Source organism: Lethenteron reissneri, chromosome 38, assembly GCF_015708825.2.
Source record: "Lethenteron reissneri isolate LAM-NWPU_2019-01 chromosome 38, ASM1570882v1, whole genome shotgun sequence".
NCBI classification, from domain to species: domain Eukaryota; kingdom Metazoa; phylum Chordata; class Hyperoartia; order Petromyzontiformes; family Petromyzontidae; genus Lethenteron; species Lethenteron reissneri.
Window position 1 is genome coordinate 9,960,766 of NC_083816.1, and position 14,248 is coordinate 9,975,013.

The window sequence follows — 14,248 nt, forward strand, 5'->3', positions numbered from 1 at the left end:
ATCTTTGTCTTTGTCCACATGTGGTTTGTGTGTATACGTAGGGTGGACCTCGACAATGATCCAGCCTCATGCGCAAATTAACTTACTTCGGATGACATAACGTGAAAAATCTGACAATAAGTGAATTTGATTTTGTTAATTGTATTTCATGTTATTTGTATCGTATCCATGATTTGTTTTGATCACGTGCTGCGTTTGCATGCTGTGCTTTACGTGCAACCCAAGCTCTGTCCTTTAAACGGAGACCCTTAGTCGCTCTCGTCGAGTATTAATAAAGGTCGTGGTTCATGTTTATTATATGGCTCCATGCAAATTAGCAAGGGCGTACTGTGATGTTGGCTGTAAATGTTACATCTGAGGATCAAGAGTATTCGGTGCCACGAGCTGTCGCACTTCCGATGAACGTACGGTGCGAAAGAAGTCCAACATACGTACATAGCTTTGTAGTGTTGGGAGCCACGCATCATCGTCATCAGACATGATGTCTCCACTGTTGGATAAAGTCATCCCTAAGTGACCTCTGCCCTCTCTCAGCGCAACAGTCCGCGATCTCCCTGCTGAGTGCGCGCACACACACGAGCCGATTTCGTCGCTCCATCTCCGCATCGGTGCGGGACTCTGGGGGAACGCATTACATTCTAAACGTGTCTCAGGATGAGCGTGTGCCTCTGGTTTCCCCCGCACCTCCGTTTAGCGCGCGGTTGGTTGTGCAAGGCGCGAGAGAAGTAGTTGGGTTTTGTTGTTGTCATCGACGCAGAGGCATCATTCCGGAGTATTCACGGAGAATCCACGTAACCCAACCACTTTGAATTGTCTTTCCCCGCCTCGTCGACAATTTTCTCGTGGCTCTCTAAGTGGAGTCGGGCAGAACGGGATTCCAGGAGAGGCTTCCCCGGGCTACGCTGTCGACAGCGGCGAGGGAGCGGGGAACCCTTCTGACGGGTGCAGGGGAACAACAGCGGGGAGACACCCACGGGATCCCTCCAGCGACTCGCATGCACGGCACACGCCACTGTGAGCGAGCTCTGTGTGTGCGTGTGTGTGATGGCTAACCCCCCTCGCGTGTGCCGTGCCGGCCTTCACAGGTGCCACTCGCCAACAGCGCTTGCCCCAACAGTCTGTTCCAGGCAACATTGGGGGGGGGGATCTTTGCGTTTGTCTTCGTGTGCTGGCCACCCGCTCCCTCGTGTGCCGTCTCAGCTTTCATAGGTGCTACTCGCTAAGAGCACTTGACCCAACAGTCCGTTGAGGCTATACGGGAGGGGGTATCTTTGTCTTTGTGTGTGCGTATGGGGAGCGGTGGTGCAGCGGTTAGCGGCGCAGCGCTACGAACCCGGCGACCAGAGTTTGACTGCCGCTCACGGTCAACACCAGTGGCGATAATCTGAACCGGTCCCGAGCCTCCCCTAGGTCGACTCAGCCTCAAATGTGTACCTGGTGCGGTGCGTAAACATCGCCACTCGGGAGACAAAGGCGGCCGGGCGGGCGTGGTGCTGGCCACTCCCACCCCCTCGTGTGCCGCGCCGGCCTTCATAGGCGTTACTCGCTCACAGCACTTGCCCCAACAGTCTGTTGAGGCTATACAAGGAGGGGGGGGGGGCTTTGTCTTTGTGTGTAAATACACCGCAAAAAGAGCTCACGCCTTCAGATCACACTTAGCCGTGATTGCTGCGGGTGAATGCGCACACGCGCACTGTGACGGCTAGAGGTACATCCCTGCAAGTGCTCGCTCACGTCACTGCTGGTGGAAGGGCCTCCGCTAGAGGGACGTCTAGAGAAGCCACTCTTGGCCTACTCTTCCACGCAGGCCAAGACGACACCTTGGTAGAGGTGTGAGTCCACCACGCGTTGGCCCCAGCGAGCGCGACCTGGCCCGGTCGACTGCGGACGGATGCGCTTGTGGGGTTCCTCGAGGCGTGCGCCGCTGTTTCAACTGGCGCTCCGGGAGATCGGACCCCCCCGTAATCGTCGCATCCCACGGCAGCACCCCTACTGGGTGGACTCGGAAACCTGACGAAGATGATCCTAGTGCCTTGCGCGCATAATGAGGTCTTTACTGAGAGTCTTAGAGGAAGGGAACAACTACGGTTTCAGAATGTGGAAAAATTTTTTTTTCTAGTTTTGAGAGAGAGCGTCAGCTTGCATTTCTAGTATTAATTGATATACCCCCCTCCCCCCCGCTTGTGTAAATGTAAACGCGCGCACGCGTGCACGTCTTGCCGGTGTGAACTCTTACGTGTAAAGTGTGCACACGCGAACGCGTGATTGCGCTCAGCGCCGCAACCAACAGGCACAGGAAACGTGGTTTGGTGGTGACGGTGATTAGTGTCGAGACGCGTGTTCGCCGTTCTCGCTCACGGCTCGGCAAACTCTCACCCCCCCGATCCCCCCCCTCGACCCCCCCCCCCCGATCCCCCCCCCCCCCCGATCCCCCCCCCGATCCCCCCCCCGACCCCCCACCCCCCCCCCCGATCCCCCCCCCCGACCCCCCACCCCCCCCCCGATCCCCCCCCCTGATCCCCCCCCCGATCCCCCCCCGACCCCCCCCCCGATCCCCCCCCGACCCCCCCTCACACCCCCCCGATGATCCCCCCCACCCCCCTCCCGATCCCCCTCTCCCGATCCCCCCCCCTCCCGATCCCCCCCCCCCACCCCCTCACCCCCCCCATCCCTCCCCGCACCCCACCTCCTCCAGCGCGCCGTGGGTTTGGTTTTACCCAGAAGCGGAGTTCCCCCACTCCCCCCCTCCTCTCCTCCCCCCCTCCTCCCCCACTCCCCTCCTTCCCCCTCCCGTCCTCCCCCACTCTCCTCCTCCCCCCTCCCCTCCTCCCCCACTCCCCCTCCCCTCCCACTCCCCTCCCCCTCCCTCCCCTCCCCGGAGGCTGCCAGAGGTTGTAACCAGAGACTCGGGGTGCCGCAGGTCGGTGTCTCTCAGAGGCGTGCGGCACAGCCGGCAGCCGGGGTGAAAGCGCGAGCGAGAGAGCGAGAGAGTGCGAGAGTGAGAGAGGCCGACGGGGCGAGTGACAAGCGACACGAGAGAACGGCGCAGCCCGCGGTGTTGTCCGTGACGCGACAAGAAGTTGATCGTTGTGCAAGGGACGTGCGCTCGTGCTGCTCGACGAAGCGAAATCAAGCTGCGTCGTTTTTTTTTCCAACGAGCCCCGAGTGTTTTTGACTTGGGACTTTTTTGCTTCTGCTTTGGATTATTTGCTGAACCTCCGCTGGACTAGTACGGGGACGGTCCGCAAGGTAGGAGAATTGTCGCACGCACGTCGTGTGTGTGTGTGTGTGATCGTGACGCCTTGGACTCTGCTTTCTTGCTTAAACCTTTCCGATGCCTCTGTCGCGCGCAATCTCTGGAGTTGTGGCGGTCGTTCAATGGGAGCAAGGGGTGAGTTGCCTCTCAAATCCGTGCGATGGCAGCTTCAATTGACTGGTTTGAGACGTTTCAAATGGGGCTGGCGTGTGTGATGCAGGAGATGATGTACAACATCACATCGAGAATGACATGATGAGTGATGGTGATGATGAGCAAAGTGAGAACGTGGTATCGCAGCATCGCAAAAACGTAAATTGACTGCCTCTTTGTAACCGACGATTTTTGTTGTAAAAATTATTTAGTAACAATCACGATCAATTTGAAACTCCCCTCGTTCCCTTGAATGCCATGAGCGGGACGAACGCAAACTCAGGGGGAAGCACCGACTTGTGCCAGCATAAAGTGTCACTCTGGTCGGCGTTTAAAAAAAAAACCCATCACCAACCAAAAACTCTTGCATTGCGGCAACTTCTTGCCGTCAGCGAATGTATGCGGTGACAATCGAAACCCCTCTCTGTGTCTGGTGGTGTGGCGAGCGGTTGTCATTGATTGAAGCCGGAGACCTTTTGCAGAGTTCTCCGTTGGCCGCAGAGTTTGGGATTAATGGGGACGAAGAATTGGGTACAATGAGAGGGGGGGGGGGCGGGGGATGAACTGAAGATAAGCGTTGTCCTGTATCTGCAAAGAGACCTTTCATGTCCTAATATCTGCTGAGATGTCATGTCAGATTGCTGCAGTTTTCCCACGAAATGGAACAGTTGACCAACACAGAGCAGGTTGAATGGCTGAATGAGAGAGATGGAGCTACAGCGCAGATGTTAGAGGTGCCATGGTGGCGAGATGTTAACTACCTCGCCTGGTATGCAGGAGGTTGTGGGTTCGATCACAACCCTCACGCCGGCTGTATATTTGGAGTTTGCTGAGTTTCTCTCCCCGTGGTCGCGTGGATTTTTCTCAAGGGTCCTCCAGTTTTTTCCTCATTTAGAATCGACGTGCGTTACGAGTACATGGCTGCGAGAAATGTCCACATGATAAACCAACTTCTGAAAAAGAACTATATAGCCATACCTGCTAAAATAAAAAAATCTAATAGTTTAGTTAGCGTGCTCCACTTGGACCTCGACAACCTGAGTTCAATTCGTCAACTCATGGGTAAGCGTATTGGCGAGTAACCAGCGTTGTAAAGTATCGTCAAACGGCCCCACATGACTAAAAAAGCCTCGAAGGGGCTTTCATCCAGCAGTGGATTGACAACCTTTAAATTATTCTCGTAAATTATTTATGTACGTAACAGTGACTTAGCCAACAGTATTCAAACACACACACACACGTCACTCGTGTACTGTATTGAACAGCGTTTTGAAATTACGGGCAATGACGATTCAGCTTGGAGTTAAAGAGAGAGAACAAAAACGAAGTACAGTATAATTTGCGTGCTGTTCATTTTTAATCACAGTTGTTGATACGCACGCATGTGGGTGCGTTTGTGTTCGTAATAGCTGCCCATTACAAACTGCAAATTGCATGACTGCTGTAGACAGGGCTTTAATTTCACACCGATTCTCTGGTAACTCGCACTTGACTACCGTTACGAGGGCACGATTTTCTTTTCTTAATTACTCCGCAGGAGGCAACCTCGTCAACATAGCAGACGTTAGAAGTTCGTGATTTATAAAAATGTGGTGGATATTATTTATATAAAATTTAAATTTCGATATAAAGCAGACGCTGTCTTTCCGACAGGACGGCTGCTTGCGTTGTGGCCGAAACGTCGTGAGAATTATTTTATTATGTTTTATTTTTTTTATTTTTTTTATTTTTTTATTTCCCTTCTACGTGACTTTACCGAAAGAACCAAGAAGATATATAAAATTTCTTCGAGGCATCCATGGGAGCTCCGGTATCTGTGCAGCGTTTGTTGAGTCCCCACGTTTACAAATGAGCAACTTCGCCTGTGTCGCCTTTGAGTCAGTCTGTCGGGCACAGCACACGTGCGTGATCTTCGTACGGGAGTTGAGCAATGGCTTATTCTGCCTCTAAGCAATCGGGGTATGTATGCATTGTGTTGCTCATGAGCTATGCATGCCCTTTGACCTCTGGTCAAAAGATCTGTTGGGTGGTGGAGAAACGAAGCCGAACGAGGCTTTAGGCACTTTGAGCAACGCAGCTTTGTTTGGCATTATCCAGGAGAACTCTTCTTGTGTTACCTGCAACTCCTAACATCTGCAGGAGACGTTGGGTCTGTGAGAACGGCGATTATCAGCATCCCCATACTTCCAAATTTCCACAATTATTTACATGTTTTTACCTACGGATAGACGGAGTCAATTTGTGGATCGGTGGAAGAAATTCACGGAAAACAGGACGTACGATATTGGTCTCCCACATTACTGCCATATATGTTGTGAGGGGTTCTCCAAGGATATACACAAGATTCACCCCGTCTGTAGAGGATAGGCCTGTACCAGTGTTAACATAGTTAACATAGTTAACACTGGTGGAAGGGTTACCTTCTCAGAATAAATGAACATATTGGTAGTAATCCAGGTCAGCCAGTCTTGCAAATGTGAATATCCCGGTCTCTTTAGTTCTCGCTGGGTTAAACAAAATAAACATGATTTTTTTGTTCCTTGTCATGCTGCCAGGTTTAAGGGGGGGGGGGGAAGGCTGACCTAAAAGTAAGCTGGCAGCTTGTGCCTTTAAGCCCGAATCTGCCTCTACTCGGCTACTACAGCAGCGGGCAGCAGCAGCTGATCTGATAAAGCGACCAAAATATGTGTACTGTAAGCCTGTTGTAAAATCAAAAAGTGCAATCTCGATTTAAAATGTGGAAATGGCCACCACGTGAACGGCGTCGTTGCTTTGCCATGAACATACTGTACGGTTACTTTTAAGTCAACTAAAGCTGCTGATAGAGTGGGAAAAAAAATAATCAGGGTGTGATTTTTTTTTTGGTCAAAGTGCTACACTGGTTAATTATTAACGCAGCTAATGCTCCCCCGCTCAAGTATTTTTACACTTGGCAATAAGTAAACTTCCAGAGCTATGAACAGATTAGCTTGCAATTTTTCAGTCCAGTGGCTTCTGTTGTTTGTTTTATTTTCAGTTTCACTATTTCAGGTTATTAATCTACAACCAGCTGATCCTGCTTCGAGTATTCGGCAGCCACGAAAAACAAACTACGCAGTACCCCGCCCTCCAACACGAGTGGCTTTTATTTAAGCGGGCCACGATGGAAACTGCCAACGCTTTGGATTATTCCTCCTGATATTATATCCATAAAGCCGTGTCAGTGTTTATTATGGTTTTTGTACATTTTCGTGATGATCATTTTTCCTGACAGCTTGGCCCAAGGGGACCGATGTTTTCACAATAACTCGGTTTCAAAGAACTTGTGACGGAAAAAATACATTGAAGGGAAATAACCCAGACGATGTTTCGCTCCCTTCAGTATGCATCACAATGTTACCTCCAGCTCCTTCAAATGAAACACATATAAAATTATCTTTACAAGGTACTATTTCATGATTAATGATAATTTACCCTCATTATTGCTTACCTTTTCATGTTTCCATGGTGTGTGGCTCTTTGATTTTGCGGAATTTCCTTGAGGCCCTTTGTAATGTTGTGTTTAGCCTCTGGCTGTGACCAGCCCCCCCCCTCCTCCTCCACACCACCCCCCTCCCCAAGTCTTTGACCGGAATCCCTGAATGTGGTTTTCCTTCCGTGCTCTTTTCCGGCAGGTGTTCCAGTGGCGACAACTTGAGAACCTGTACTTCCGGGAGAAGAAGTTTTCGGTGGAGGTTCATGACCCAAACAGGTGAGCAAGCGCCAGGTGTTAGACAGGGAGGAGGGGGTGAGCGCGGGCGATGGAGTTAGAAATACGTGGGTCACATTGATCGTTCAAAAGTAGCAGGAGGTGTGTAGGTAAGAAGACCGTCATTCCACAGCGTATTGACGACAGGGTCCATCAGGTGTTATCGCTTTTATAAACTTTGGTCTCATTTCCACCCCCAACAAACTGCTGGAATCACAATCTTTATTTATCTTGGAGAAATCCGATGAAATATGGAGCTCATTCTCACAGATGTCTAGTAGAATTGGGTCCCAATAAATAAATTGGTCCCAAGACCACGCCACAAAACCCCATTCCCTTATTAGTGTAACGTCTGCCCAGCGCTGATTTTATTAAGGCAACCGAGACCCCTTAATATACTGTAAAGAAAAGAGCTCCATTGAAAAATAAGAATACACCCCACGTGTTCTTCACGTTTAAGTGTTGGTCGTAGTTGAGGTGGTTGTAAGAGTCTCTCAAAGTCAGAGTGGCATCTATACTGTCAGCTTGAGACACTTGAACACGTGAACATTTGTTCAGGTCTCACTTGATGAAATGACGAGCAGTCTAAATGCACTTTCAAATAATAATACACGTTTGGTATTTGTGGATTCACATGAAAGTAAATGAGAGAATACGATTTATTATTTACTAGTTTAACAGGTAAGGCCCACTGACTTGTATAGCTATATTTTAGAAATGACATAGCCACGCATGATAGCTGAACAAAGTAGCTTATAATGTGGAGAAATATAGTAGCCAATTACTCTAAACCAGCGGTCGGGAACCTATGGCTCGCGAGCCATATATGGCTCTTCCAGTGACGGCATATGGCTCCCAGACAATTTTGAGTTGAAAAAATTAAAAAAAATCAGTTTGGAACTGATTTTAAAATACTTGTGATATTGCTTAATAATATTTGTGTAATTTTAAAGTAAACATAAATTAGTTTTGAAGATACATTTCACGGGTCACGCCTGCACGAAGCTCAACCTCAGCACGTCGTATGAACCAGACTACACAAGGCCATCAGCAAAACCATGCAACACCAGAAGTCGCATTAAAAGTAATACATATTTAATTTATTATACGTTAAAAATACTACATGGCTCTCAATGAAATATATTTAGAAGTATTTGGCTTTTATGGCTCTCCCAGTCAAAAAAGGTTCCCGACCCCTGCTCTAGACGCACGTTGATTCTGAATGTGGAGGGGAAAAACCGGAGGACCCGGAGAAAAATCCACGTGACCGTGGGGAGAGAGAGAGACATCCAAACTCCAAATATACAGGCATCAGGGTTGGGATAAAACTCACAACCTCCTGAATACCAGGGAAGGTAGTCAAACATCTCGCCACAGTGGCACCCGAATAAAATAAAAATACATTCCTATGAAAATAGTTTGAATCGACTATTTGCAAACGTTCAACTGTTCGCAATAATTTTATTGTAAGCTATGGTTTTAAAAGGGAATTAAGGGCGCAAGTTTCACTTAATCTTTTGTAAATAGAAGCGCGGAGCTTCCCAAGGTGAACGCATACTCATGGGAGCACGGCACGCCTTGCTGTGGCTTGCCGGCTTGTGGCTAAATGGTACAGCACGAGCAGTCGTTTATTTTCCTGTACAGACATGCAAAGTATAAAACCTGCTGAGCAGTGTTGCTCAAGCAAGGCTTGTCCAGTCACTTGGGCGGTTGTTAAATAGATAAATTAAGTTAGTTGAGGGGCAGGTTATTTTATGCAACCATGTGCTGTCGATCGGCACGTAGCAAGTGGGTGGGGTAAAGTGTGGGTACTCTCCACCGCTCCTAAGACGTCAGGCCAGCGAGGAAGAGTAGGCCAAAAATACTCTGTCGAGGGGGGGCTCTCGATTAGTGGAGGCCTTTCTGGCAGCAGTGGCGTAAACAAGAAGTTGCATGACTGCACCTTTATCTTTGCCTTTTACCCTATTGGGTAAAGCAAACTGGACGTGGGAGCCTAGGTGATGTGTCTGTGCGCTCGCTCGTAAGGAGTACATTTGACAGACTTGTGTAAAGTGTCTTCTTGGTTCTTTCGGTAAAGTCACGTAGAAGGGAAGTAATAAAATAATAAAAATAAAACATAATAAAACAATTCTCACGACGTTTCGGCCACAACGCAAGCAGCCGTCCTCAGGTGAAAACCAGGTCCGTCGAGGCGACAGCGTCTGAATGATATGCCCCCTGCCGTGCTGAAAAATTGTGTAAAGTGACCTATCGCTATTTGCTCACGTTTTTGTTGTGGCTACTACCAAAGCGTCGGAGCAAATGTAAACTTTGGCAGATACCTGCGGTTTGGTTGGTGGTACTGGGCCCTTAAAATGACATTGATACACCCAAAGAGGAATTGAGTAGATCATATCAAGCACAGTGAGACCCTTATTCCTTTCATGCAGAAATGAAATGTGCAGTACCTTTTAGACGTTTGTCGCGCCCATGTTATTGTTTGAGAGCACATGCTTTCAGCCACCTGTTTAGCCCCCTTTACATAATGAGGGGCCAGCTGTCTTAATATTTGTTAAGTTTTTGAAAAATGTATTTGGGTGAGTGATATGCCCCCTGCCGTGCTGAAAAAAGCAAATCATTCTTTATAGAGGGCCTTGACTCTCTGTCGGATCTCCCCTTTAGTTCAGCAACACGGTATTTTTTTTTTCAACAATGATTTGTGCGAGCACACGTTTTTACAAGTGGCCGGACCCTTCAAACAGCTGACGTTGCATGACAAGGTCAAGTTATTTCAGTTGCGAATGTGTCTGTGTGGCTTTGTGTATCCCTGCGGGGAGCGGTGGCATATCGGTTAGCGCGCTGCGCTACGAACCCGGCGACCCGAGTTCGATTCCCGTTCACGGCCAACACCAGTGACGATTATCTGAACCTGTCATGGGCCTCCCGTAGGTCGACTCAGCCTCAAATGAGTACCTGGTGCGGTATGGCCCAGCATGGTGCTGGCCACCCAACCCCTCGTGGACCGTACCGGCCCTCATAGGTGCTTAATAACAGCACTTGCCCCAACAGTCTATTAAGGCTATACAGGGATCTTTGTCTTTGCATATCCCTGTGCACATTCGGGGAGGTTTCTCCAACAGCTGCCAAAAATCTGGCCCTGTGTCGGTGTCAGTTATAGTCACATTCAAAATCCCGTGAAGGTGGCTTCATTCCATTGTGGAGGTACCGCAAAGTGCAGATACAACCCGTCCTCGGGGACTACAAGCAGTGACTTCCACCTCCTGGTAGCCCCACCCGCCCGTCTGGTTGGCATCTGCGATAAATCTTTTGGCAAATTAGCTCCGACGTCATGAAATCATCTTCCAACTTTCAGGCATGCCCCCTCTCTTTGCCCTGTTTCAGGTCGGTCCTCAAAGCTTGCCTCCTTTCATAAGTAATATTCAAAGTGAGCACAGAGTTATGGCAAGAGCATGTGCGGTTAGTGGTTGAAAAATTTAGAGATTTGATGGCGCATAAAAAAAAATAGGTGCATTGTAGTGTGTGATGGGTTGGTTTTTTTGGTGGAAAGTGTTGTCAAAATTTATTATTATATACAGTGGAGCTTGTAATGATCAGTGCACATTTGTGAATTTGTACTCGCTGCGTTATAGATGTCCAGCACTCTTGTCAGTCTCATTGCTGGACGAGGGGGTCTCCCTGCGGCATTATCGGTCATGACGGTTACTCGAACATACTTCACCATGCTGGCCGGTGTGGGTCGGCCACGGGCAGGGAGCCAGCCATAGACGGAAGAGAATTAATAATACTCTTAATTATGATGAATGAGAAAGCAAAACAGAACCAATCAGTGCTTGCTAAACATTACATTAGAGCACAAATACTGTGGCACTCAATGGGACGTGGTGAGCCGCGTCGGAAACCCTGAACTGGACGACCTCCTCGTCTGGAACGGAGCCATTGCCGGCAGCTGCGCGTTTCCCTCATTTTCCCGGCGGCGTGGCCACGTGCTCCCCAGCAGCACGGAGAGGCTGTGACATTTTCGACTTAATTACCGTCGCCGTTTTGCGTCGAGAAACATTGCCTTTTCAGTCCGACGCGTCGGCCGCGTTTTCATGAACGACCTCCGCAGGACGCGTTGCCAAAGACTTTCGTGCAAAGGGAGAAAGAATACACTGTGTGTGTGTGAGTATAAAAAACCGAGCAGCCAAGCTTGGAAGGGCTGTCATCTTTCATTTGCTGGACAACAGTGATTAGTGCACATGGCTGTCGGTGATAATGTTTTTTTTTGCATAGTTGACAACAGTATTCCAGAATTTGTGTGGTCAACCCCCCCCTACCACACCCCCCCGATACTGCCTTACGTACGAACAGTTCTTATAGACGACTTCACACTCACCTTTTCACATACAAGATGTGTTTTTTTTCTAGTGAGCATTACAGACAATAGAAAAGCATGACCTAAAGATTATAATAAAAATAGCAATGTCTTTCTTCATGAAAGCTTCACCGTGTCACAACACTCCATCAAGAGGACATCGCAAAGGACATTTGGCCAATTTTGTTTTGAGGATTTGGCTTGCAGAAAGATAAAACCGGAGCACCACTCACAGCATCGCACAGATACTTTCAAGAATCCATTTCCGTAATGCCACCACCTTGCGACCTTGCAGCCCAAAACAATAGCACCTGGTATTACCAGGCATTCTCCCATCCCAAGTAATAGCCACCAGGCTGTAACATGCTTATCTTCTGAAACTTGACAAGACTGTGCACAGTCAGGCTTGTTTTGTCATAGGCGAATGCAGCCTCATGATGATACATTCAAACTTTGATGTTTACCCTGATTGAAATCACAACAATCTTTGATGTGTTTATATTGGTTCGGTATTGCAGCACATGAAGATGGCTATACATTGCGACATTACAATACGCGGGCAATAACCAAGGCGCGGCATTGCAATAGATTGCAATAGATTGAAAATGCAACAGATCACATGGGCAGAGAGATGCAGAGTTCGAAAATAAACCGCTCCTTGGTTATTTTTTTCGGGTATGCTTTTTCCTCACTTCCCGGTCGCGGTACATCAACGGAACTCCCGGGCAGATGGAGGCCTAAGTCGTTGTTGTTTTTATGAGCCATGGGTCGGCGCAAGGCGAGATGCTGCCCTTTACCCCCCGATTTTTTGGGCGATCGTCTTGGCTGGAAACCGTGCCTTCGTGGCACGAATAATTTTTACTTTATTCAGCATCACCAAAGACATTTGTTTTCTTTGAAACATTTTTTTTTTGCAAACTGACACCACAAAAGAAATGTCCAGTGGCGTATAGTGGCTTCTCAAATAATAGCAGCGGGGTTTGAATTAAAGAAGCCCTTTTTGTGGGCCATAACAGAGACTGGTTTACAACTGCAAATGTGTTTATGAAATACCGTGTTTCAAAACCTCACAGAATGTGTTGTTCTGCAAGAACCTACGACGATAAAATAGATGTGGTTAATATGTAACTTATCTAAATGGCGCAGCAGTGCAGTGTTTAGCTCAATGCACTATGAACCCCGGCGACCAGAGTTCAGTTCTGTGCCATGCCAAAGTTAGTGGCGAACAACAATACTGTGGCCTCATCCTTCAACAACCCACACTGAACACCGTTGGTGTCGCAGTCATATTTTAAAACAACGTCCTTGACAACATAGTATCCAGCAGTGGATCGACACGGTTTTATGAATTCTAAATATCTGAATCACAAGGCTATGTTTTGTTTTTTCGTTTTATCTACCATGTATTCAGCCCACAAGATGGGGGTGTGCGATGTGTGGTCACAATCAACATCCGGTGGAAATCCTTACAATATTTTTTGAACAGCACTCATCAGGGAAAACGGCACTTAAAAAAAATCGAAATGATGACACTGACATCAGTTGAGTTTTAGCATTCACATTGACTCCAGAAATCTTAATCTTTAGTACACTAATTATTGCAGTATATACACACACACACCATGTAAGTTTGATTAAGTTGAAATATCAATCCTTTAATGTGTTTCCTTTATTAGGTTATTTAGTAGGTTATTGTAATAATATTCCACCATCCTTTTGTGATTATAAATTATCCGTGTTGTTGGTTGCTGGAGAATGTCTCCAGGATAAATACATATTCTGATTCTGGAAAGATGCATCCATTAATTAATCTTAATTCTTACACTACAGTTACAAGTATCGAATCCCGTGCTTATGAATCAATGTTTGTCGGTGTTTTACCGAATGGGTTCACGTCACCCCTTGTGTAGCCACTTGGAGGTTGCTACCATTCTCCCCCATGTTTCAATTCAATATTCTCGGTTGCCAGAGGGGAGTAGGAAGAGGGTTCCCTGGTGGAGAGATGTTAATTACCTCGCCTGGTATACAGGAGGTCGTGGGTTCGATCCCGACCCTGATGCCTGCTGTATATTTGGAGTCTGCGTGTTCTCTTTCCCCGTGCTGGCGTGGATTTTTCTCCAGGTCCTCCTGTTTTTCCGTCCACATTTGGAATCAACGTGCGTTTAGAGTATTTGACTGCCATACATTTCCACGTGATAAGCCACCTCATTGGGCTACAATTTGTGGCCAGGTCGCTTCTGAAAAAGAGCTAAATATCTCAGTGGGCCTTACCTGGTAAAATAAAAATATATATATGTTGAGTTTAAATAGGGGGGTGGGGATGATGCTTAATAATTCCTGCCCGAAATGGTTACCTGTTCATACAAACGGCATTTCCTACAGAAGCAGTTTTCTGCTACTATTACAGCCACAGCATCCATCCTAAATACTCGAGTTTCCACGAGAATGTTGTAAAAATGCCCACTCCGTTTGAGAGAAACGTGGTCAATTACTTACCTGCACAGGATGTATTTTGTTTTAAATCTCTTCTGTGCATTCATGATCCTTGCTGGCTTCTGGTGCTCTGCGCCATGTTACAGTAAATGGCATCGATGGTCTGTTAGGCCGGGAGTGTGCGCTTGTTTTACTGTTAGTCCTGGGGATATGGAATTGCGGGTAACATTTTTTAAGTTGTACGTTCTACTGATTAATGGTATAAATTATAAGTAATATTTTAGCCTTTTGTTATTTCACTGTTGGACAAAGGCCATATTTCATG

General features: G+C 47.7%; 1 protein-coding gene across 3 annotated transcripts in view; it reads left to right on the top strand.

Moving 5' to 3' along the window:
* LOC133351767 (FERM domain-containing protein 4A-like) overlaps positions 1–14,248 on the top strand; it is a 231,774-nt gene that overhangs the window by 195,692 nt on the left and 21,834 nt on the right. For all 3 annotated transcript variants that reach the window (XM_061567259.1, XM_061567261.1, XM_061567260.1), the window contains exon 12: positions 7,063–7,139. In XM_061567259.1, the coding sequence (XP_061423243.1) occupies positions 7,063–7,139 (77 nt within the window). The remainder of the gene's footprint in view (positions 1–7,062; positions 7,140–14,248) is intronic.